This window comes from Mastigoproctus giganteus, chromosome 14 (genome assembly GCF_048544385.1).
Source record: "Mastigoproctus giganteus isolate SK-2022 chromosome 14, ASM4854438v1, whole genome shotgun sequence".
In the NCBI taxonomy this organism is placed as follows: domain Eukaryota; kingdom Metazoa; phylum Arthropoda; class Arachnida; order Uropygi; family Thelyphonidae; genus Mastigoproctus; species Mastigoproctus giganteus.
In genome coordinates, this window is record NC_143588.1 from 55,976,304 (window position 1) to 56,003,302 (window position 26,999).

General features: G+C 38.5%; 1 protein-coding gene across 1 annotated transcript in view; it reads right to left on the reverse strand.

Moving 5' to 3' along the window:
• Dgk (diacyl glycerol kinase 1) overlaps positions 1 to 26,999 on the reverse strand; it is a 313,927-nt gene that overhangs the window by 189,914 nt on the left and 97,014 nt on the right. Inside the window, exon 3 of the mRNA XM_090388889.1 lies at positions 7,701 to 7,777. Within this exon, the coding sequence (XP_090245015.1) occupies positions 7,701 to 7,777 (77 nt within the window). The remainder of the gene's footprint in view (positions 1 to 7,700; positions 7,778 to 26,999) is intronic.

The window sequence follows — 26,999 nt, forward strand, 5'->3', positions numbered from 1 at the left end:
TAGCAAATACTCAAGTGAGGACTGAGGTGGAGAAGGGTTCCATGTGAACAGCAGTTGAACATGGGTCAGTCGGTCCTAAGGGATAGGAGAAATCCGTTCTAAAGCTGGACGTTGCGAGAAAAAGCTGGTTCCGCCGGTAGACCGAAAGGGAATCGGGTTAATATTCCTGAACCCGGACACGGAGATCGGCCCCTCTGGGGCCAAGTGCGTTATGGCCCACGAAGTGGCTATCAACATCTGCCACAAGTGCGGAGTACCCTACCTCCTCGTGGTGTGGGCTGGGCAGGTTCGCCTGGCGAAAGTAGTACACGCTATTCCTCCCTATGGGGCCAACTACCCCATAGGGTTCGCTGATATAGTTTGCACACAGAATAAAGATAGAGTTCGCTTTGACTCCTCTTGAGTCAAGTGATCTAGCGCCACCTCGTGTTTCTGGGCAGTCCTCTGGTCAGGATATGCATCCCCAACCACCAACTGTCCCTGGAGCACACTTTCAGTGTGACAGATGTCTTCGGAAATTTACTACCAAATCAGGTCTTGGCCTCCACGAGAAGAGGGCCCATCCTACCGATTTCAACGAACAGATTGTAGTGGATCGCCATCGAGCCAGGTGGACAGAAGAAGTTTCCATGCTAGCCAAGGCTGAGGTCGAGCTTGGTACCAGAAGAAACATCAATCAACTCCTGCATGCCAAGTTCCCTCATAGAACCTTAGAGGCTATTAAAGGTCGTAGGAAGAACCTGGCGTATCTTGCACAGGTCTTGATCCTGCAGCAATCTGATACGGTAAGTGTTACGCCTCCCTCTTTCTCTTCTGATCCCATTCCCTGCAAATCGAAAGAACCTTGGCATGCTGTGTCACCTCACCTTTCGGGGCTGGGGAAGATGCACAGCGTCAGTGCCGCCGGGGCTGAGTCACTGGGGTCGGGATTCTGTAATGGATACCGGCTTAGCACTGGTCCCTGGGGAGGATCCTCGAGCGGCGCGTCCAATTACCAGGCCATCTAGGATCTTTTCTCCTTCTTCCCACAATTTGGCAGCTGATTTACCATCTCCTAGACCATCTGTGGAATTTCTGCAAGAGGAGGAAGTATTTCAAACACCGGATAACAAGTGTATTAAAGATAAATTAAAGGAGGCGATGGTTTCGTTGTTGCTAGAAAAGCCTGAGAAAGTTTATAATCATCGGATATTAAAATCGTTTGTTTTGGAGGCTATGGATGATTCTTTGGACTTAAATGAATTAAATCAATACCTCAAGTCTACCTTTTTGGGTTCTGATGTTACTGTTCGATCGAAAACTACCAAAGGTAGGTCTGTTAAAACATCAACTACGGTAATGAGTAAGAAGGCATTAAGGAAAATAGAATATGCAAAGACTCAACAGCTTTATCATAAAAACCGAAAAAGATATTCTCAGCAAATTCTTGATGACATTTCTAATGATAATGTGAACATCGTTCCTGATGACTTTTTCGGTTATTGGAATAACCTCTTCCATCCAGAATTATAACTTCAAGGCGGCCTGGAAGCTTTAGGAATGTATGATTACCATGAGATTCCAGATTGGGATATAGCTACCAACTTATATTCCCCTATATAAGCTATATTCCCCTATATAAGATATAAGCTAGTCTGTAATCAGGTCACAAAGGAGGTTCGGCAGGCAAAGGCGGATTACGAGAAATCTTTGGCAAAAGATGCTAAGAAAAACAGCAAGGATTTCTTTACTTATATAAACTCTAAAAGGAAGGGGCTGAATATGATTGGTCCACTTGACATCGATGGTTCGACTGTTGATGATCCTGCTCAGATAGCAAACAAACTGAATGAGTATTTTGCATCTACATTCACACGTGAGGAATCATTACAGTTTGAAAATGGAAGAAGGTTATCAAATTGTAGCAGTGTGCTTAATGATTTTGTAATAACTGAGAGCAAAGTGGAGGAGAAATTGTTGAAGTTAAACATAAGAAAGGCACCTGGGGCGGATGGGATCTATCCAGTTATATTAAAGGAGGCGGCAAAGCAACTAAGCAAACCCTTAGCCATAATTATGAGAGCATCCTTGGATTCAGGGGAGGTTCCCACGGACTGGAGATGTGCAAATGTATCCCCAATTCACAAAGGAGGTTCGAAGGGTGACACGAATAATTACAGACCAGTTAGTTTAACTTCTGTTCCGGGTAAAATAATGGAGTCACTGGTTAAAGATGCATTGCAGGATCATCTAGACAAGACTGCAGCAATAATTCAGACACAGCATGGGTTTGTTAAGGGAAAGTCTTGTCTGACAAATTTGATTGGTTATTATGATGTGGTCACAAAGGAACTGGATGCAAAAAATAATTTTGATATCATATACTTGGATTTCAGGAAAGCTTTTGACACTGTTGCGCATGGAAGACTACTGTACAAATTGGAGCAGAATGGTATTAAGGGTAAGTTGCTACAATGGATAAAAGGATGGTTAAGTGGGAGAAGACAGAGGGTGGTAATCAATGGGTGCTGCTCTTCGTGGACTAATGTTATTAGTGGAGTCCCACAGGGTTCGGTGTTGGGTCCACTGTTGTTTTGTATATTTATCAATGATATTGATGAAGGTATATCAGGCTTAATGTCGAAGTTTGCAGATGACACGAAGGTTGGCAGGGTTGTTAATGACAGTAATGGCAGTGTGCTACTGCAACAGGATCTAGATAATTTGGGCAGATGGGCTAAGAAGTGGCAACTGAAGTTTAACCTTGACAAATGCAAAGTACTGCATATGGGTAGAAGTAACCCCAGAGAAACGTACCAACTGTGTGGTACTACACTTAAGGTGGTAGAAAATGAAAAAGACCTGGGAGTAATTGTGCAGTCAGATATGAAGTTTTCTGAGCAATGTAGACAGGCTGCTAGGGCAGGTCATGGGGTTTTGTCAATGATATATAGGAATTTTGCTAGCAGGGAAAAGGAGGTGATTGTCCCTCTGTATAAGGCAATGGTCAGGCCACGCCTTGAGTACTGCGTACAGGTCTGGAGGCCTCATTTTAGGAAGGATGTAGATTTGCTTGAGCGTGTACAGAGAAGAGCAACACGATTGGTGAGGGGAATGAAGGGATCCTCTTACCAAGAGAGGCTTAAGTTCTGCAAATTGCAGTGGCTGGAGACTAGGCACCTGCGCGGTGATCTGATTGAGGTCTATAAGGCCTTGAATGGGTTGAGCACGCTGAATTCTGATGGGATCCTTCCACTTGTTCAGAATACGAACCTACGGGGACATAAGTTCAAATTAAGAAAGGATAGATGTAGAATAGATGTGCGGAAATTTGCCTTTAGCCAGCGGGTGGTTAATTGGTGGAACAAACTTCCATCTGTCGTTGTGGAAGTTGATAGGTTAAATAAATTTAAGGAGGAACTGGACAGGCAATTGGAGGGTATGGTGTGATTTTTTTTTTTTTTTTTTTTTTTGGCTGATGCTGCATAAGCTCCTACACTTGCTTTCTTGCATCAAGTGCCACTACTACTATTACTATATCTCTACTTGAAATTAAGGAGAGTCTTCCAGACATCAATACTTCTCCAGGTCCCGACGCTCTTACTTCGCTGCAATTAAGAAATGTCCCTGTAAATATATTACGAGATTTGTTTCACATCCTGTTGTACATAGATAAAATGCCTTCTTTGTTACATGATGCTATTACTATATTTATCCCAAAAACTAAACATCCTTTGGGTCCAAATGAATTTAGACCAATAACCATGTCATCTGTTGTCATAAGGACCTTCCACAAGATTTTGGAAGCGCCTCCATAGCCAGGTGGGCAGGAGCAGTAGTGAGTAGCACACACTTCTTGATTAGACAGAGGTTCGAGCCCGTGACCACCAAATACGGAGGATGCGGAAAGGTCAGGGAACGACCATGGCATATCCCCGGAGCAATATGGCCTTAGTTGCTAATGCTCCTAAAAAAAAAAAAAAAAAAAAAAGATTTTGGTTAAAAGATTAAATAGGCTCATGACTATTGATGAAAGACAAAGAGCCTTTTTGCCGGTAGATGGCACGGCGGAGAGAGTGTCTCTCCTGCAAAATTTGCTTGGCTAATCACGCTCGAAGCTTCGCCATCTACATCTAGCAACTATAGATCTCTTGGAGGCCTTCGACGGCGTGAATCACTTTGCCATAATCGAAGCAGTTTATTGTCATGGTCTCCCTCTATCATTTGCAAAATACTTGGTTAATTTCTATGGAGAAGCACTATGAGGTTTCTCGGCAGAAGTCAGCGAGTTGTGCCTACACATGGAGTAAGGCAAAGGGGATCCTTTATCCCCTATGCTATTTAACCTTGTTATTGACCTACTCCTTAAATCTATACCTAAACACATTGGTTTTTCGAATAGAGAATACTGTTTTAAACGCGCTGGCTTTTGCCGACGACCTCGTTCTGGTTGCTACAACTCGTGGAGGCCTGCAATCGCTATTAGATAGCGCCAGGAGTCATCTTATCAAGAAAGGTCTTGAAATAAATATCAAGAAATCATGGACGGTGTCCTTAGTTGCTTCTGGTAAAGACAAAAAGATCAAGATTGAAACATTAAAATTTCTATTAGGGGATGAAATCCTCCCAACAAAAAGTATTCAAGACAAATGGAACTATTTGGGTGTGGAGTTTGGTGTATCAGAAACGACAAAGGTTGAGATTGACCTAGACATCGATTGAGCAGGCTTAAAAAAGGCCCCATTGAAACCCCAGCAGAGATTATTTTAAAAACTTTTTTAATTCCGCGATTTTATCATAAATTAATATTAGGCCGTATCTCTGCTGGGAGGCTCAATTCGATGGATAAAAAGATTAGGTTATCTCTGAAATCTTGGCTCAACATTCCCAAGGATACACCAACTCCATACTTTTATGCAAAAGTTGAGGATGGGGGGGATTAGGTGTTCCGTCTCTTCGATGGAGCATCCCGATATTGAAGCTTAATAGGATGGACAAGTTGAAAGCTTCTCCTTCTAACCTGGTTGTTAGATTAACTTATTCTTTGATCTTTAAGTGTGAATGTAGCAAAGCCCTCGAACTATGTAAGGATGGAAATAATTTACTGAAGAGTAAAAATTCAGTTTCATCTAGGTGGAGATCCTTACTCTATAATTCAGTGGATGGACGGGCTCTCCAGGAGTCCCCCTCGTCTCGGGCCAGCATCGATGGGACCCGGCTCCTGTCTGACCACGAGTTTATCGAGCTAGTCGGGACCCGAATTAACGCTCTTCCTACCCTCTCCAGAACATCAAGAGGACGATCTTCGGATCGGAAATGTAGGGGAGGCTGCTCTGCAGCAGAATCTCTGCCCCATATCGCGCTCCACTGTCATCGGTCCCATGACTAGCGGGTAACTCGCCACGACGCTATTGTAAAAATTGTAAATAATCGGTTGGCCCAGAGAGGATGGAGGATTCGGGTTGAGCCCAGATTCACCACCTGTGAGGGAGTACGAAAACCAGATTTAATTTGCACCAAGGAGAAAGAGACCTATATCTTGGATGCTCAGGTGGTTGGAGCAGGAGATGGCTTAGAAGCGTCCCACAGGCTCAAGACTAAAAAATATGATTTAAATAAAGACCTTAAACAGCAAACAGCAGTTCAAGAAGGCAATAATCCTATTGTATCCACTATCACCCTATCATACAGGGGAATATGGAGCAAATCATCTGCAGACTTATTGATTAAATTGAGCTTAAGTAAGAATGACCTAAAAATGATCTCTGTCAGGCCGTTTCAGGGTACCTATGGTTGCTGGAAAATGCATTGTAAAAGGACCTCTATGCAGAAGAGACAACCGGCTATGTCTGTCTAGATATGCGAATTTTGATTGTTCTCATGTACTTTAAGATGATAGGTTGTTAAAAAAAAAAAAAAAAAAAAAAGCAGCCAAATGCCTCGTAATCAAATTAGTGACGCGCATGAATGCATTAACCGGCCCGGAGGCGACGCAGGGCAATACAGTTTTTTTTCTTGCTTGATTAAGTAAGTGTGCCATACTTGTGCAAGACACAGGTTTACTGTATTTTTGTCCAAGGCAGATAGCTAGGCGTCCGGGCTCACACCTCCTCGTGGTCGGGGCGGGCAGGTGGGGTGAATCCCCTAACTGGCAAAGTTGAGCCATTATCAAAGGACAAGGTTTTTTGTTAATTTATTCATGGGCCGATATATTGAGAGGGTTAGCCCTAGAAAAAGTCCCTTTCAATATATCTACTAAGCTATAATTAACACATTTTATAACTATTATAATTTTGCCTTATTATTTTATATTTTTGCTCTATCACATTTCTATTTATGTTACTACCACCACTACTACCTTTTTTTTTTTTTCCTCGCCTTTTTGCTTTACGTTTTATCCTCACTTTATATTACATATTGTACTTTTAGGTTTTTGCCACAGTGCCGGCGTTGGGCCTTTGCACGTTACCTGGGCGTTTTTGACGCACAGGTCTTTCGCAGACTGCACCGAATCTCACTCAACCTGCTACTTCATTGTCAATTCAATACAATTTTTACTCTACCAAATCTATCATATCTATAACATATCAATACAGACCGATGTAATGCACAATCTTTCACTTAGATGGCATTAATCGGTGCTGATCTCTATGTTAAAATTTACAAATAATTCTTCGCCTAATACAGATATATATATATATATATATATATATATCTGTATTAGGTATATATCTCACTTACTGTACTATATATATATATATATATATATATATATATATATATATATATTAATTATCTTCATTCGATTTATTTATATTCGATTTATGTTCGGCCTATACTGGTTTATATTTGGTTTAGATTTAAATTACTTAGCATATATTGATCATCACAGAAACAGAGAACTTCTTGTCGTTTTTTGCCTTCATTCTGGGTGGTTGGCCCCAGTTGAAGTCATCTAGATTGTCGGTAAAAAGCGATAATAATAATTTTTTTTTTTTGCGTTTTCTTGCCTTCATTCTGGGTGGTTGGCCCCAGTTGAAGTCATCTAGATTGTCGGTAAAAAGCGATAATAATAATTTTTTTTTTTTTTTTTTTTGCGTTTTCTTAAGTCCTTGATGGTATTCTTATTATTGGATTGATTTACTTTTTCTAATGATATTCTATATATATATATATATATATAGTACAGTAAGTGAAATTCTGCAAGCGAATTCTTACTTGGGCTTTTCGCATTTACTGTAAAAATTGTAACAAAGGCTGTATGAATATTAAATTGTACTTAACTTTTATAATACTAAGATGAATACAAAAATAAGCTTAAGCTAACCTATGTCAGATTATAAAGTTATTTACAGTACTGGTTATGTTCAAGTAAATATAAAATTTATAATTACACAAAGAAATGTCGGTAGAAACATCAAATTCCAACAAGTATATCTTGTGAAATACTTGCCTAATTGAATAAACGCAACTATGCAATCGATGAGATAAAGATTGTAGGAAGATAAAATTGTCATAGATAAATTAAAACACTACAAAAATTCAGCAAAAACACTAGCTTGTCACTGCAGCTGAAAATAGTTACGACCCTGATTTCACTCGCTGTACAGCGCCCGCTGTGTTTAGTGGACTGTGTCAGTATTTTATGATCTTAATTTGTTCAACAGTACAAAATGCGACAGAATAGATAATCCCTCTGGAGAGAAAAAAGAATTACTTACCCCTTCTGGGTTATATTTTGCCAAAATGCCTTCTCCCTTAAATTCGTCCAATACATCGCTCAGCTTTTTGGAGGAATCTGCAAAAAAAAAAAAAAAATGAATACGCTATTTTAAACAGATTTTTATTTATTTATATGTTTTTTTTCTTTATGTTTACTATTCTTTAAACACTGTTCTCCTGACAAAGGATACATTTAGTCATTAACGAGTGAGTTGGGGGGGGGGGGATACTAGGATTGTTTAAAGAAACGTATCTTTTCTTCTGCACAAACATTGTCAGTTGAAAACACAATTTATTTCATATATATATCGTAATTCAACTGAACATCAATTCAGCTGAATCGGCAATACAGATTCAGCCAACATCTAATGTAAATCTCACAATGCAGAACAGAGAATCGATGCACCCTCCTGTGCTAACCCAATCAATGGCGAGATGTTAAAATGTGTTCTCGTTTTGCGTTTTCAACTTCGTTTTTGTAAGAATTATTGACATTCAATTGCTACCCAGTCCACACCAGTTTACATTAATGAAAGCAAGAATTTAAAATGCCTGCTTAAAAGAGTGTTTCCATGAATATTTGATGAACTTAAGTGTCCGTGCGGATGCGTCTGAAACAGCATCCAGTAGGTTACTTTCGTAGATGGATGACGCAGAGAACGAGGAGATTCGCTGGTAAGTCAGTCCTAGTTATCACGAGGAGACATGATAAGCATTCCTCCGACAATCGATAAACGGGGGTTAATGAAGCGCAAACCTGAAATAATCTCGACGTTTCTCTAGTCTTAATGGAAATGCGAAGAGTTGCTGGTGACGGAAACATGTTCGCTCAGTTGGAATCCGAGCTCGTTTCTCTTGTTTTGACAGCTCGTTTTGTGCAAAAGGAAGCTATGTTTCAATTATTTTGATTCTAAGAACACTTAAAAATATTCTGCTAGCCCTAACACTGGATACGTGTTTCTCCGTCCATTATTAGAAACAACCAGATAAAAATAATTGTTAGAATAAACCAATTTGTAAATATTTCCACTCGTTTACAATTGCAGATTTCAATTCAAGATGAATTCAGAAATATGTTTGTGATGATTTTCTATTACTAATAATGTCAGAGGATATTTACTCAACAGAGCTGAATGTATCAATAATTTCTATAATATTAGCTGACCATCTCAACACTTTTGTAGTATGGGTAGCAGTAATCCCAGTCTAACGTACTCTCAGGGCAACACCTGCTTATGAAAAAACAGACATTGTAGGAAAACGAAAAAGACAAGGGGGTAATGTGCAGTCAGATATGAAGTTTTCTAAGCATTGCAGACAGGCTGCCAGGACAGCTTACTGAATTTTGTCTATGATATACAGGAACTTTGCTATCAGGGACAAGGAGGTGATTATCCCGTTGTATAAGGCAATGGTTGGGCCACATCGTGAATACTCCATACAGGTCTGAAGGCCTCATTTTAGAAAGGATGTAGATCTGCTGGAACGAGTGCAGAGAAGGGCAATGAAATTGGTCAATGAAAGAGTGGTCTTACCAAGACAAGCTTCAAATTGCAGAGCCTCCAGACTAGGGTTTTAAGGCTTTGAATGGTGGCATTCTTCCTCTTGCTCAGTCTATACACATGAGGGGGCATAAATTCAAATTCAGGAAGGATGGTTGCAGGATAGGTGTGCGATGACCGGTAAACATTTCGATAAGATTCTGTTTTATTAACCTATTTAGTGTTGATATATTCATGATTTACATTTTTCTGTTGCTTACACTTGAGCAAATATATACGTACAGTATATTTCATTCATACATAGAGATTTCTGATTTTTCTTCTACAGCCGCCACCTATGTTGCAATTTTAAACCTTAACTGAAATCAAGTGGCTTTGGCACTATTATTATTAACCGGTATTATTTACGTTTATATGTGATAAAAATGTTTTACATCTACACTTTTTAAAACATCCAAATGAAACCAATACATACAGTTTTAAAGCAATCTTATGGTACTCTTTAAATGTTGTGGAAGGCATACGAGAGATATTCTAGATCCCTAAATCAGAATTACAAAGTAAAAGGTAAACTGCAGCCATTATCAACCCACTTCAGGATTGAAACCTCAACAATTCATGTTGAGGGAAATGGACCATAATCTGTCACGCTGGTACAGTGCGGGTTGGCTGAGCAATCGTATTTAGCAGTCAGGGGCTTGAACTCCGGTCTAATCAAAGAGCGTGTACTACTGCACTCGCAAATTGACCACTCGGCTACGGAGGCGTTGGTGGTCAACTCCAAGAAGGGTTTGAGCTTAAATTATGAGATTTGTTCGATACCGAGCGATTTCTATTACACTTAATGACTAATGAGCAAATTAAGTAGGCGCTATATTCAGAAACTCTGACAACCTTGCTCGAACAATTAGAGAAATATTTAAATACATGTATTCTAACAATACTATCGAATAATGAAACACTAATATAATATTTTTTTTTGGTCCAATATTTAAATCTGATAAAGAATTTCCCGAATTAATAAGAGGTCTTGTTGATTAAAAAAATCACCATCCAGCCACACCCTCACCACCTCCCTCGATCTCATATGCGGTTTACGGGTTAGTTTGTCGTTACTGATGTGTTTGTGTGTGTGTTTGTGTATGTATATATATATATAAAAATAAACACCAGGTTTGTATTTTGATTCTTTTATATGCGAAACTGCACGCTCCAGTGCAGTTCGCATATAGTTTTGTGATATAGTTCTGCGTCCAGATAAAAAGATAAAAATTGCCTCCGTGGCGATTTGGTGGAGCCTATCCTGATGTAGATTCAAATATTAGTTTTTAATCTCATCCGTCGAATAAATATCATTCGTTTTACTACGTCCCGCTAATGATGTCGCGGAGCCAACACGCGTAGAAAATATTTCCCACTGCGGCATTCTTCTGGGATATACATCATCCATTCCAGTAACAAGGCGCACATTAATTTGGAGTGACGTCATAGACATTGACCAAGTATGACGTCACTGCGAGAAATGTCATCTGTCACTTCTAAGTCGGCTGAAATGGAAGATTGTGGAAGCGGACAGTGGAATGCAATTATACTTTAAGCTGGGCAAAAGGTGAAGAAAGCATGACCTTATAACTAGACGCGGGGTTTACTACTATGTGAATTATTTAGTGAACGAGAGGATGCAGTGATTTATGTTGGTAGCACGGCGCTTAAATATGATAATATGATCGTTCCAAATGCGTGCCGAAAACTGAACACACCAGCAGTCATAGAAGTGTTGTGATTATGTACACAATACAATATAGAACACATTTTGGGAGTACCGAAAGTTTAAAAATGATGAAACCTGCCCCAAAGAATACAACCGTTTTTTCCCCTTTTTAATGGTGACGGAATCTATAATAGCCTAGTACCGTGTATGAATAAAGTTGAGAAAGCAGAAGATATAGTACTTTTTGACGTTGAACGAGAGGGCGCGTTGAAACTGTTTAGTCATTAAGGAGTACAGATCAACTCGCTAATTTTCAGGAAATATATATGAAGGACGATTGACCTGAAGAACAAAAAGAGAGGAAGTGAATGTAAATGAGAAATATGGAATTGGTGATTGGATTTCATCAATTTGGAATTATTTTTCCCGCCTCGAAGATGCCTCTTTAACGTGTCTTGTGGATAAGTATCAATTATTATGCTTCTCAATCGATCTTTTTTCAGTTTCATTATGATGAAGGCTTGCTCACCAATGCATGTCGATAAAGTTGGTCATCTTTTGCGCGTAGCGAAGAGGGCGAGGAAAAGAGACGACCCTTATCCAGGCGTTTGTAGAGCTCAAAGCAGAGGAGGGTCAGTGAATTTATTCTTTAGTTGATGATCGCACTGCAGCTTCAAAACTTCTTCCATTTGCATTTTCCGGGAGCTTTGCTTGCATTGAACAGAAAGCCTAATAGCTCTTCGTTTAATGTTGACGTTTCTTCTGAATGTTCCTTGCGCATTCGTCTTACATGTGGAAAGAGGATGAAGTCTTCGTCCTGCAGCTGCTGCTAAAGCAATCGTTCCATTTTGAGCCATTACGGATGATAATTCTGTGATCGAGCAATTGCAGTCGTGAAGAAGCATGGTCAATCATTCTGATGGCATGTCATATTAGCTAGAAATTCCAAATCGATCAGCTGCATGGGATCCGATAAATCAATCAAAATATTTTCCTTTATTTTCCAGAACATTTTAATTTCACGACACAGCCAAGTCAAAGACATTATTGAATATACTGGCCTCAAGTTTTTCCTATACACAGATAAATTATATACCATTTAAAAAGTCCCAACAGGAATCGAGTTTATGATATTAGTTGGAATTTAACGAGTTTATTTTTTACATACGAAATTAAGTAATTCATGCATTTGCTCAAATAACTGACACTGTAAATCAGGATATTATAACCACAACTACTGGCACAACCGCAACGGTTGTGCCAGTAGTGTATTGTAGTGGATAAAAGAGTTTCGCATGAAATCCTTGATTCTTTTGACAGAAAAATTCAATAAAGCGATATAAGTTTTAAAAAACATGAATTTAACCACTGAAAACAAAACCTGAAATCTTATTTTTGACTTTTAAAATCAAGCTCCAACGGCATTCTGAATATACCAGACAAGCAGATCATAGAATCTGACATAACTCCTAGTAAGGTAAAATGATTACTTTCCACATGCGTTGTAGAAATGCAGTTAGTGTGTAATCATACAGTACTTATCCAGAGATGAATCCTAAAAATAAACTATAATAAACTGACAGTAAAAATAATAATAATACCTCAATATTTTTAACACCCATTCTTAAATATCTTTGAATGTAGTGTTTGTAAAAGAATAAGAGAAGTTTACTTCAATAGGATACGTAGAACACTTCCGTATGATACTCTCCCGAAATTAAAACAGAAACAATTAAAAAATCGAAAAACTTACATTACAGTAAAAAAATAATTAAAAATCAATTGAACATCAATTTAACTAAGATGCATTAAGGGCTTATGCCTCAGGCTGCAACAGAATTAGACTATGTACAAGTTAATGCAAACGCATCATATCAGAACACAGCTAAACTCTGAATTAGCAAATTTTTGGAAAGGTGGCATCGTTTAAGTTATATCTCATATTGTGAATACCTTCACAACGAATTGCCATGATATTGCACTACTTCGAATAAGTAAAGCTTCACCAAAGGAGAAGACTATTGCTACTTATTCTCGGCGGATACCACCACCCAGACGCACCGTTTCAGGCCTATTTGGCCCTTCTTCGGTGGGTAGGTACCAAAGTGATGTAAAAGTGATTTGCCATCATTACATCACTTGGGTACCTACCCACCCACAGAAGAAGGGCCTATTTGGCCCTTCTTCGGTGGGTGGGTAGCGGTGCCGTCTGGGTGGTGGTATCCGCTGAGAATTAAGTAACAAGTCTTCTCCTTTGGTGAAGCGTTACTTATTCGAAGTAGTGCAATATCATGGCAACTCGTTGCGAAGGTATTCAAAATATGAGATAACTTAAACGATGCCGCCTTTGCAAAAATTTGCTAATTCAGAATTTAACTGTGTACTAATATGATGCATTTGCACAAACTTGTACGTACATTAATTTTACACAATTAAAAATTAAGTAAAAAATTAATTTAGCGAAAAAATTGAAAAACTATTTCCTTCCTGAAGCTGACAACGCTTTTCGACCGTATGTCGTGATCACAGGAATGAAAATTATCGAATAGGGTTGAGCATGAAACTTAAATAGGGATTGTCTTCGCGCATGCGTGTAAACGACCCCGATTCGCAGATTAAACATGGTCGGCGAACATTAACAGAATTCTCATGTAATTTAATTTCGACGGTTTCTGCAATTAATAGTCTCGTATAATTACGTTGGACACTAAGTATTTTGGCCTCGCTGTTTTTCGTTAACGACATGAAAGGCTAATTCTGACACTGCTGAACAAGAAGCACGAACTGTGGCCGCATGCCGATTAACACGAAAATTGAGAGGAAACCGCGTAGAACCTTGGTAAGACGAGCTGCAATCACCGTAAGAATGTAGTATACCAGGTTATTTATTTGTGTTGCGAACGACGAAAGGACTGAGCGATTGTTCAGTATAGTGTGTAATTTCCGTATTGGCCTGGCCACAATTTTAAATTCGGTATCTTTAAAGAATCTGTTAAGCTGTTTGTGCCACTGTTCAACATATGGGACAGAAATAATAAAGTATTTTTTGATATTAAAATAAAATAAATAAATTTTCTGTTTATACTCCGGGACGACCAAACAGTCAGAGAAGTTAACAAGATAGACAGAATACAAGAAACAGCACCGTATTCAGTAGTCACGGGCTTGAACCCCCGTCACTCAAGGCATGTGTACTTATGCACCCGCGCGCCTGACCACTAGGCTACGGCGGCCTATTACTGTTGTTGGTTGGTGTAGTGTTTATTATCCTATCCTTAGCTTGTATCCTAATTCGGTTTTTGTATCAAGGGGGGGGATAATCCCTGTTTAAGAATCTGTTGGTTCATGATATATTGCAACAATAATTATCAAGACATTAAGAATACTAGTAGGCTAATCTGACAATAAGGTATCACAATAACAATTACAACAATTGAGGAGGAATGCTTATGTACTAAAAGGTGGTAAGAGTATTTATATTTCTGTGCCCAAAGCAGATTGCGTCGTTGATTATTTATAGGCATTGGGAAATTGATTAAAGATAATCGATGTTTTGTAGGTGAACGGGTGTTAACTGTTATAACGCATTAGCATACCGGTGTTTGTTGGGTTACGATAGATGTTAAATTGGATTTTATTTGCGTCCCGAGTAAGCGTGAAATTTAGAAAATTTAATGACTTAGTATAATTTTTCTCCCTTTCCAATGTAAATTGGAGTCTAGAATGAATATTATTAAACGAATGTAAAATGTCTTGAATAGTGCTACTATCAGTAGCAACTTTTTTTTTTTTGGTAGTTGTTGGCGCATCGGCTTCTGTGGCCATAGCACACCTCCCAAGGTTTTTTGCAGTACTTTGATCCAAGCTCGAGGCGGGATTCGAACCCGCGACCTTTGGGTTGCCAGGCAGGCACTTTACCCACCTGGCTAGCCCGATCGGCCAGTAATAACTAAAATATCGTCTAAATACCTCCCATAGTATGTGATACGGGGTAGAAAAGGCGTCAAATGTATACGCCCAATCCTTGAGAGATAGATCTCTGATATTAAGTCGCCCAGGCTTAATCCCATTGGCAAACCAAAAATTTGATTGTATACTTTGTCTCGAAAGGTGATAAGTTAGTTTCAACTAAAAGTTTAATTAAATGAAAAATTTCCTTAATACGAAGCTTCGTATAATTAATCGGTATCGAGTTATTATTTAACAAATCCCAAAGAATATCTAATGCGTATTCAACGTTTACATTCGTATATGGCTTCTCCGTAGCCAGGTGGGAAGGAGCAGCAGTGCGTGGCACACGCTTCTTGATTAGACCGGAGTTCGAGCCCGTCACCACCAAATACGGAGGATGCGGAAAGGTCAAGGGAATGACCACCGCACATTCCTGGAGCAATATGGCCTTAGTTGCTAATGCTCCTAAAAATCAAACAAACAACAACATTCGTATATAACGAGGACATCTTGTGAGAATAAATTATCATTATCGCCAAGTCTACAGTCCTGAAAGGTTATTAAATAATGTTCTTAATCCTAAATTGTATCGCCTGTCTAAAGGGTTTATAATGCTATACACATGTGTGGCCAAGGATGAAAATGCAGAGTTTCTGTAGAAAACAATAGGCCGAATAGGACATCCGGGCTTATGTAATTTTACCTGACCGAAAAGTGCAAGAATATTGTATGTTCTGGCCTTCAATTCTTTTAACTGAACCATAGTAATGTAGTCGTTTTTTCGATACGTGGTTAACGTTTTATTGTATTGATTGACCAAATTGGTAAATAGTGCCGGGTCTACTTCAAGATAAGTGGAGGTATCTGATATAACTGAATTTAACTTATTAATATAATCAGGTTTATCGAGTAATACCTCTGTATTTCCTCTATTTGCCTCTGAATAATAATGTCTTTATTTTTCCGAATCACGTAAAGCTGAACTGTCATGAGTAAAATTTAGGAAGTCGCGTTTCTTTTATGTTATTCACCACCTGGTTAACTTGTTGGATAAATAAATCTTTTTTGTGGAACATTACGAAGTCCGAATTCAATATCAATTACGCACTGATTTTTAGGTAATTTTCGAGGTGGCAAATTATAATTTAATCCTTTGGATAAAAGAGAAATCTGGTCCTGCGATAGCGTATACGAGGAAAGTTTCCTAACCTGTTGATATGTCGGTTCGTTGAATGTTGGGCGAGGGGGTGTTCGCGAATTAGCTGAAGTATTCTGCGGTAGCATGTTGTGTATGCGGGGGGGGGGGGGTTGTTTGTTTGTTTATTTGGTTTTTAGGAGCATTAGCAACATAATGTATTCAATTTGTAACGTGTCTGTTTTTTTTTTTTTTTTTATTTCTGAGGCCTGTGCTTCACGCCGCAAATCTGTGGAGGTCTTCAATACAGACCAATCGTCAGGATGGAGTTAGTTTAATTTGTCGCGAAGTTTCCTAACCTGGGATAGCTATTTATATTTATTACAATATCGAGATCTTAAGGCAAGTTTAACTATATAAGCTCCACACCCTACAAACGATGATGTACGAGGACCTGGATTTCATTTGCCTAATCGAAACCTGGTTGGGAAATGGAAAACAGTTAGATCGGCTAACTGCGGCAGCAAACTGCAAATGTGTGGGAACCGGAAGAACAGATAGGCGAGGAGGAGGAGTTATAATTTGCTATCAAAATAAATACCAGCCTATAAGAGAAGGAAAAACCAATTCAAATAATTTTGAAGGGATTTGCGTTACCTTTTCAATAGAGCACGTGAAAATACAGATATGCATCATATACCTCCCACCTGAGCACACAAAGGAGACAAGAAACGAACTCTATGCTTGGCTTGCTGCAAATCTAAAGCCATCAGTCGACACAATAATAGCGGGAGATTTTAATTTGCCTCTTCCGAAACACAGGGAGGCCAAGAAAGAGCTGGATGCGACATTGGGTGCATTGCACTTAACGCAGCTTCCGACACCAGTGACAAGGGGAATGCAGCAACTTGACCTGTTGTATCATAGTTCCTTAGACATAAGGCTAGCGCAAAACTGCATAAAATTTAAGTCGGACCACAATCCCATTGAAATAGAAGCAGCACTGAAGATACACAAATACGTGCAGGGTAACCACACGAACTGGGAAAAGCAAAGTAAGTATCTTTTCTCCGTGAAGTATATTAATGCAGAGGTCATTCTCAGTCGCCTGACTAGTTACAACTGGAATGACCTGCAAGAAAAGCCAGTAGACGAAGCTTTAGAAATGATCACTAAAGCTATACCAAACAGCATTGGAAGGAGCAGCAAAAGAAATCAAAATATCTGAGAGAACAAAAGAATGGTTTAACCCACAACTGAAAGCAAGTTTCCTCAGGAAGCAAAAACTGTATAGAAAATGGCAAAGAACGGGTCATCCTGCCAATCACATTCGTTATAAGAAAGAAAGAGCACATTTCATTAAAGCAAAACGACAGGCACACTGCAGTTTGTTCATAATAAACTAAAAAGAGCAAAAAGAATTACTAGCAATAGAAATAGCACAGAGAAGATGACCGAATGCATTTTCAAGGAATGGGCTAATAACACTTTTAGTAACCTGCATGGACTGAATCAAATTGAGAACACTGATAATGGTAACAAAATTTTGGAATTCCTGAAAGATTTAAACAAGCGAAACTATTCGGCAAGAGAGGAACCAACAAGACCTCCTTTGAGTGAAATACAAATCACCAAAGAGAGTGTAATGAAAGCAATCAACGATCTGCCCAATAAGGCCACTGTTGGACCAGACAAATTTCCAAAGTTCATCCTTAAGATAAGTAGCCCATTTATAATAGATCTGTTACTGCACATCTATCAGGAAATCATTAGGTCAGGAGCTTTCCCGCAAGCCTGGAAAAATTACATTGTAACTCCAATACCAAAGATTAAACACCCAAAATTGGCTAAGGATTACAGACCAATTTCTGTTAGTTGCACCCTACAGAAGGTATTCGAAAAAGCAGCGCTTCCCACCATCAGTCAACACTGCTTCAGCCATAGACCACTACATTTGCACTCAGTTATTTCGGGTAGATCAACAATAACAAACTTACTGGAAACCCTTTTTCGCGTGCAGAAAGCACTAAATGAGAAAAAGCAAATTGATATTATTTTTTTGGATATCTCCGAAGCCTACGACAACGTCTCAATTCCAGCGCTCATTGCGATTTTAAAGAATTATTTTAATGTAAGAGGAAATTTGTTAACTATAATAACCAGCCTGCTAGAACATAGAAAACTTATTGTTAAGCACCAAAAGCTACAATCTTGCTTTACCATCTCGCAAGGAGTGCCACAAGGGGGAGTTCTTTTGGCTACTCTCTTCGCGGCCGCCCTGGAGCCGTTTCTTGAACGGTACTACAATTTTATAACATATGCTGACGATGTAAAATTCTTCATCACTTCCAAAGACCATGAATCAGCAGAAGGTATTTGTCAGATGGCAAATAGCACAATCCGAGAATTTGAGAGCTACCTGGATTGCATCGGGCTCCGTATTAATGCACAGAAGTCTGCCAAAATGACCATAACTTACAAGCAGAATAAAAATGACATCTCGATCACTGTGAACGGGTCTAGTGTGGAAAAAGTGCACTCTCACCTGGACCTGGGTCTTAAATGGGATGACAGACTCACCTTTGCTCAACACTTCGCCCATATGAAGACAAAAATATTCGCCGCTTTATTAGGGATCCTCAGCTAGCGACCAAGTACATTTTAATGTGTGTCCTGCCAATTGCAATGTATGCCTCGCAAATCTGGTCTTCAGCTCCAGATTCACATTATAAGTCCGTCCTTGGGATCGAGTACTGGTTCTTGCGATGGCTTAACAGAGTTGCTGGCCACCCTTTTACTATCTCAAGGGCCATTCTCTACTCAAACCTTAACATCACACCCTGGATGCAGCGGACAGCTAACAGGAACATACACACTCTCGCACAAATGCTCACAGGCAGAGTAGATGCTCCAGTCCTGGATAATATTATAGTTAAACCGCGTGCCACTGCTAGACGTTGCGGAGAACTAAATAATCCACCGCGTTCAGTCCTGAACAATCTTAGTAGCCTGCAAAGATTCTTCCCATCAAATGCAGCGAAAATATTTAACTCACTACACATAGATGCCGAAAAACTGTGTGAGGATGCAGCATACCGGAAAGAGATCTTCCAGGATTCGTACAGACTTACCGAAATATGAATCGGCTGCAAAGTACCAAAGAATTGTGAATAAAAGTGAAACTTTCTGCTTTAAGAACAATAATAATTTGTTGACTGTAAAAATATACCTTCTGTAACAGTTATGTTAATATGTAAGTTATAGATAGAATTATTAGTGAATTGTAAATATATGAGATAATGTATGTACAGAATCATTAATGTGTAAATACCGTATATATTAAACATAAAATGTGTATATAATATTTCGGGACGAGACTACGTGTTCAGTATATGTAACCCACTGCACAAAGCCGACCGGGCTAGCCGAGTGGGTAAAGTACCTGCCCGGCAACCCAAAGGTCGCGGGTTCGATTCCCGCCTCGGGCTTGGATCACTGTACTGCAAAAACCTTTGGAGGTGCAATATGGCCACAGAAGCCGATGCGCCAACAACTACCAAATCAAAAAAAAAAAAAAAAAAAAAAAAACTGCACATAGTATCTCGTATCCTGATATGTACTTAGCACCCTCCTGGCACTTTGCCGTCCCGGGGTGGTTTCCTTATGGAAATAAACAGATAATAATAATAATATATTACGCGATGTGGTAAGTGCTAGTTGCTTTGTGCCCGAAATTTTATGATTTAAATTGACCATGGCAAACTTCGGAACGATGTTGTTTTGAAGGCAATATTTTAGAAAAGAAATGTGGTAACTTTGGACCGAGTATCTTAGTGTTAATCTAATGTAATTTTGCACCAAGCTGTTCAAAAAAGTTCTCCATAATTGTGTGTATCAATAGGTTATACCTGGAGATGTTAGTTGTTGGCGCATCGGCTTCTGCGGCCATAATGTACCAACCTGGAGAGAAAGTAAGTGAATGAAATAGTCAATAGGCATCGTCAGAATTAGCCGTTAACGAAAAGCATACTTTTTTTATTTAATGAGGCCAAAATACTTAAGTGTCCAACGTAATTATACGATACTATTAATTGCAGAAACCGTTGAAATTAAATTATATGAGAATTCTGTTAATGTTTGCCGGCCATGTCTACTCTCCGATTCGTGGTCTTTTATGCGCATGCGCGAATACAAATAACCCCTATTCGAGTGATCACGACATACGGTCGAAAAGCGTTGTCAGCTTCAGGAAGGAAAATCGTTTTACAATTTTTTGTTAAATAAATTTTTTACGGTATAGTTTAGGGCTAAAGCCTCAGGTTATGTAAATAGTTTGAACTGATGTACAAGTCAGTGCATTTGCATCATTTATGTACATAGCCTACTACATAAGTAGTTATAAATTGGCATCATTAAGTATCTCATATTGTGAATATACTTCACAACGAGTTGCCATGATATTGCGCTATCTGGAATAAGAAACGCTTCACCATAGGAGAAGACTATTGTTACTTATTCTCAGCGGATACCATCACCCATACGGCACCGTTTCGGAGCTTATTGGCTCCTCATCAGTGGGTACAGGTACCCTAGGTCTCATATTGTGGGTTTATACTTCGCAACTGGGTTGTCATCATTGCAAGACTAGGTTACCTGCCCACCCACTGATGAGTATATATATATATATATATATATATATATATATCTTTATTGCAGGCAGTGATTGGTTACATGATTGCCTGATGCAATAATACCCACAACAGCGACAATGCTAGGGGTTTAACATTAAATATAAAAAGTAGCCAATAAGCTCCGAAACGGTGCCGTATGGGTGATGGTATCCGCTAAGAATAAGTAACAATAGACTTCTCCTACTTATTCGAGGTAGTGCAATATCGTGGCAACTCGTTGTGAAGTATATTCACAATGAGATATACTTAATGTGCCAATTTATAACTACTTATGTAGTAGGCTATGTACAGAAATGATGCAAATACACCAACTTGTACATAAATTTTTTACTTAATTTTTAATTGCGTTAAATTTATTTTTAATTTTTTGCGTTTTAATTTCTGGAGAGTATCATACGTAAGTGTTCTAAGTATCATATTGAGGTAAACTTATTCTTTTACAAATATTGATATCAACGTAGAACGTATTGAGCAATAGAGCTCTGGTTCATGCTATCTTTGAATACAGCGTACTACTTTTCAAAAACATAATACCAACTTAAATAATCTATCTCAAGGCTGTACTTTAAATCGTACTCGGCGGTACGCCGGTTTAGATCAACTTGTCGAAAACAACAGGAAGTTTTGTATTCGAAGGTCTTTAAGCACATTTTTATATGCAAATAAGAGACAAATCTTCTGTATGTCTTGTGATGGCTGGACATGATATTCTTAGTTTAGATTTGCATTTGCAGATTACATCAGCAGTCACTGACCTAGAGATTTAGGGTGACGTTGAAATGTCACGTACAGAGCGAACGCTTCTGTGTCATCCTATTCAGCGCTGGAATTCTGTTAACTCCATCGATCACGGCATCGTGCATATTTATAGTTGTCTGATACGTGGTGCTTATGTGGGATGTAACCAACTATCAACGGATATTAATGGTATGACTGCGTGTGTGTGTGTATATATATATATATATATATATATACACACACACACACACACACACACACTAGGATTCCCAATGTTACGTACGCACGTAGATGTTTTGAAGGTCGCTTGAAATATTGTCTGTTTATACAAGAATATAACAATTTTATGGCAGCATCAACATGGATATTCTAGACTAGAAATATTTAAATAGGTAACGTCATGTGTATGTGTGTTTCTAAATAATTGTAGGCAGTTTATAAGAGATGGTGGTAAGAAAATACAGAAAAACTCGCACCTGTAGCTTCAGTTGTACAATCTGGGATTGCAAGAAACGAAACTGAATAATTTCTCTATATACAAGTTGATGAAACTGAATCAAGTGATACATAAATGGACGTAGAGAATATTATTGTATCAAAACAAAGTAATGATGGGGTTTTATTTGTTATTTCATGATTGACTTTTTTCGCTTTTTTTTTTTTAAATTCTAATTTGATTTTCAACTTAAGCCTATTCAGATTCAAAAGCAGATTCAATCGTCTCATTAAGGTCAATTACTGTATAAAAAGAGTAGTATACGGGAACGGATAACTGAAGTACCGTATATGCCTCCGTATTCCGTTTTTTTTTTATAAAGATTTATTTTATAAAAATTCTTTTATTTTTTATTATTTCAAGAACGTACTGTATTTCAGTATATCTGCATAGCTAGCATGGATTTCATTTAAATAACTAGCAAAAGCAAAAATATTATGCAACGCGTGTATTACGAATTTGAAAGCGAGTTGACTGTAGGCTACCCGCCCCACTTTTTTTTATTTTGTGCTTCCGAATTATTCGACAGTGTCTTGGGTGGCACGCAGCACATCTCTAACATAACAAGTAACACATCAGAGGCCACACCTGCATGGAAGTTCTTTAATATGACCTATCCCTTAAATTTGTGGATACCAAAGATGCATCAAGGGAGTGAAATGTAAAGCGGCTATTTTCAGAACTGATAGGTGGATTAGGTAAGCTGTTAAACATAGTGGGAAGCAAGTGGTTGATTAAAACAAATGACCAGCGAAACACGCAGCCGATCCATGAGAAAAGGTTCCTGAAACTGACCACAGCACAACGTGTACTGTAGATGCTACTTGCCGGTTCTTTTAATGACATCAGTGACATATACTATTTGCTCCTCTGTGTATTATATCTATACAATGTGTGTTTTCGAGGCGATTTGCACTTCGTAGGAGCTGAAAAATGCAGGCTAACTCACATGGGGAAAAATCTCTACTCCTCCACCTGAGATCGGCTAACTACCACCTCGAATGAAGACCTTTTAGAAATTCCTGCAGTTATCGACGAATCCGAACAAAGACCCCTCAAAACCATTGATAAAACATTACATATGATTAAGATTAAACCACGCGGGCGTGACAGATTCTTCTGGGGAGCCGACTCAGGTCCGCAGTCTATCTCGAAGTTTGAACGCCCCTTTGCGTAGTATCACAGAGGGCTGAGAATTTCAATGTGACATGAGGGCGTCACATTCCGCCTCCTGCCAACATTGGCTCACACAAGGATGGTCATCTTTAGTATGTTAGACATTCAGAGCATTCTTAGACTTTGGCGCTGGGGATATATCGATGCTTAATTAATACCGTTAAAAATCGAGGATTCAATCTTACGTTTTCTTCACCATAATACTCAATTTTTGGCGTGGCAGTTGTGATAGTAGGCGGATACTTGCAGTAGTAAATTTTATTTAATCCTGAGTTTGATTCTAGATGTAACTTTATTTCATTTGCCGTTGTTTGAACTATATATTCACTGGCGGATCCAGAAAAAAAGTGACCCGGAGGGACACCATTTTGTGCCTTGTTTGTGCACAAAATAGTCCCTTGTGCGTGCACAAAAAAGGCGCAAAATAATGCACAGAACAAAACAAATACGACACTCAAACGTAATGTGACTCTCGGACACAGGCACAAAGCTAAACTGAATTACTTTGAGTTAAACCTTACGCACGACCAAATTGCGTAACGCCTCGAACTAGAATGGCGAGCACATCAGCAGGGTTGCCAACTGTAGTCAGTTGAAAATAGCTAAGCAAAGCTAGTTAAAATCCTTGTTAACAACGAAAAAAATTTTTGTTTGTTGCTAAAAGAAATTTAAACAACTGGTGTATATTCTCCAAAAAAAAACCGACAGGGAGGGCATGTGCCCCTACCCTGAACCCGCCTATGTATATATTCATTAAAGAATAAATGTAATATCTCGGGGGGGGGGGGGATTACGGCAGTCAATGCAACTGACATTTCATCTTTAAGACATCCACAGACAGAGATCCAAGACAAAAGATATGGTACTACCGTATTTTTAAAATGCGTATCTTTCTGCATTTTATGAGTGCAGCGATTCCCCCCCCCCACCACCACGAACTCCAATTGTCTTTCAAAGATGTGACAAAAACTCTCGTCATTCATGATCAAAATGAGCACCAAATGAGGCTAATAACAGTAAAGTTAAGAATAATGTTGTTGATATCCACTCTTTTTTTTATTTATTGCTCTTTTTCTTGTGCAAGAGAAACAGCAGGGCCTTTTCTCGCGGTTGAAAAAAACTCAGAAAATTGCTAGGTATCATAGGGTGTATTGCTGAGTTTTTAAAAATCGCATTTTTTCACTCATAAGGAGAATGCATAAAAACCTCACGGACAGAATTTGAGATGACTTTCCTTTCATTTGACTGTCATTTAAAAGATTCTGATCTACTGTTCTCAGCTGATCGTTTACGAGAATTAAGATGCAATAGAAATCCAATTGGCCTTCTGATTTTTAAGGTGTGAACGAAAATAAGATCTAGTTTCCAGGCGACGGAGAGCGTTTCGATTTTTCACTGGAGACATGAATCGCTTTACTCGTTAAAATGGACGTTTCGCGGAAAATTGAGATTATGGATCCCATTAATAGAATGGAAGCCATAAAAGGATCCTGGAAACCGTCAACTGGCTATTAAATTAAATTACAGAACCGTTACACTAACCAGCTGAAAAATGGAAAAGTAATAAAACCTTATTGAATAATGTGCCAAGTTAAATAGCATATAAATACGAGAATACTCTACTTAAAAGTAATGAATCGGTCACCTTTGTGCCGCTAAAAACAAACATTTGAAGCATTAAACTACCATAATTTTGCGAAGAGAGGATGCGTACTATTCAGAATACCTTCCATTGCTAGCCAAGAATTCTTATTAAAGGAGTATAGATTAATATGCATAATTTGTCAGTTTTTTAATGAAATGATTATTTAAATAAATGCGTATTATATAGTAATAACAGACTGCGAATGCAAAGAGTTGCTAGTTCATTTTCTGCCCTTACCGTTTAAGACAATTTATTTTGGCCTGCTTAGGTTTTTCGCTTTGCAAAAGCTCAACATACAGTATTAAACGTCCACTATTTGGATTATTTTAACAATCTACTTATATTTCCTTTTTAGCAAAAAAAAAAAAAAAGTTGAAAAGTAAATTCAGAGATTAATTAGATTGTAAAAATATTACAAACCACTTAAATCAGGTGAATAACTAAAATTAAGTCAAAGTTCTAAAACTGAATTCGTTTTAGGTTTCATTTTACTCATGTATATCATCGAAAACCAACGCGCGCCTTTCAATATTTCATTTTTTGTGCATTATCCATTTTTCCGATTTTTAATTAGCGTTCTGTTCTCTTAAATTATGTTATAGTATCTAAATTTCATTCATGTCTTATTTCAGCTTACTATTTCTTGTTGCTGAAATCATAACTTTTATATGCGCCCAAAATGAATGCGTTTTTGGTTGTAAATATTGCCATTTCCATGTACTCCATACATTAAAAGGAGCTTTCATTTGTAATGCATGTTGTGCAATAAAATAAAAATCACTGAAATTAATAGGAAATGCCAAGAAAAGAGACCCAATCTGAAATGTGATCGGTTCTATCGATTAAGTAAATGCCATAGTAAGATTTCTTTCCAGTTACTAGACAAAATTTGTTTTAGGCCAATCAGATCCTATTCTTGAATGGTTTGAGCAAAACTGAGTATTAAAACGCAAGTATCGGTAAACAGGTTGTTCAGTAAGTGATAGAAACACTGTCCCCGTACACGCACTCTTCAATAGGAATCAAGTGTATGGATAAAAGGAGACAGGGCAGTTTTACAGAAACATTTTTTAAGTGTAATGAATGAGAAAGTTGTTTCCCTGATCACACGAAAACACTTTCCTTGATCAGCGAAACAACTTGAATCAGGTGGATAAAGCTGTCCAACAAATATAAAAACTCTTCTATTTTCCCTCATAATAATAAATTATATTATGTATTCTGCAATGCTAAACATGAATGCTATCTACAAATTTTGCTTTCATGTACTTTATTTTAAACACGTTTAAAGTTTTAACAAAACATGCATTCCGATGGATTTAAAATGTTTTGAGCCTTGATTACCATTTGTTATCCCATCCCTCCACGTCAAAGACGTGAAAACATCTTTGGGGGCACCTACTAAATTTTTCGGACCAAAGTAAAACCGATTGATAACAAAAATGCGATTCAGAAATGACGTCACTTCATAAACAACGCTAATGACGTTAACTCGGTAGAGTAGCGGACGTGAGTATAAAACATTACATCGTTCATAACTTGGGTTCTAGCTGTTCGATTTTAAAATTTTAAACGGTTCTGATTTTCGTCAAAGATGTTTTCACATAACATAAAACATCTTTCGTGTGTACAGGGCACACACGCGGATTTTGATGTGAAAACATCTATAGCGACACCTAACAATTGAACGTAACGGAAATGCAAATGTTGTGGTCAAATACTTGTATTCTTGCAATCAATATTAAGGAAGTATGACTGTGCCGATATTTTGGAAACCGATTGGAATTCGATAATTGGAAACCATCCATCGAATAATTCTCACAACAACCAGAGCATGCTGCACGGTGAGCACCCACGCTCTCCAGGTCCTTGCGGGATGTCTCCCTCTGGACTTAGAGATTGTCGGCCGTGAGCTGCTGCACCAACACGCCAAAGGAAGGGTAATCACACATTTGGGATACACTACGGACCCAACTCTGACTAGACCACAGGAAAAAAGACTTCTTACAGACCACACGAGAACAGTGTGGCAGAATCGGTGGAATGACTCCACTAAAGGCCGCAAAACTAGAAGCTTCATACCAGACATTGGACGTGTTTACCCTATTTCCCCGACCTGGTACTCTCCTGGACTTCATACCACTTACCTGCTGACAGGGCATGGCTCCTTCAGGAAGAAGCTACAGATTTTGGAATCTCGGACATAGCGCAGTGTAGATGCGGGCAAGAAGAAACTTGGGAGCACCTGCTCTA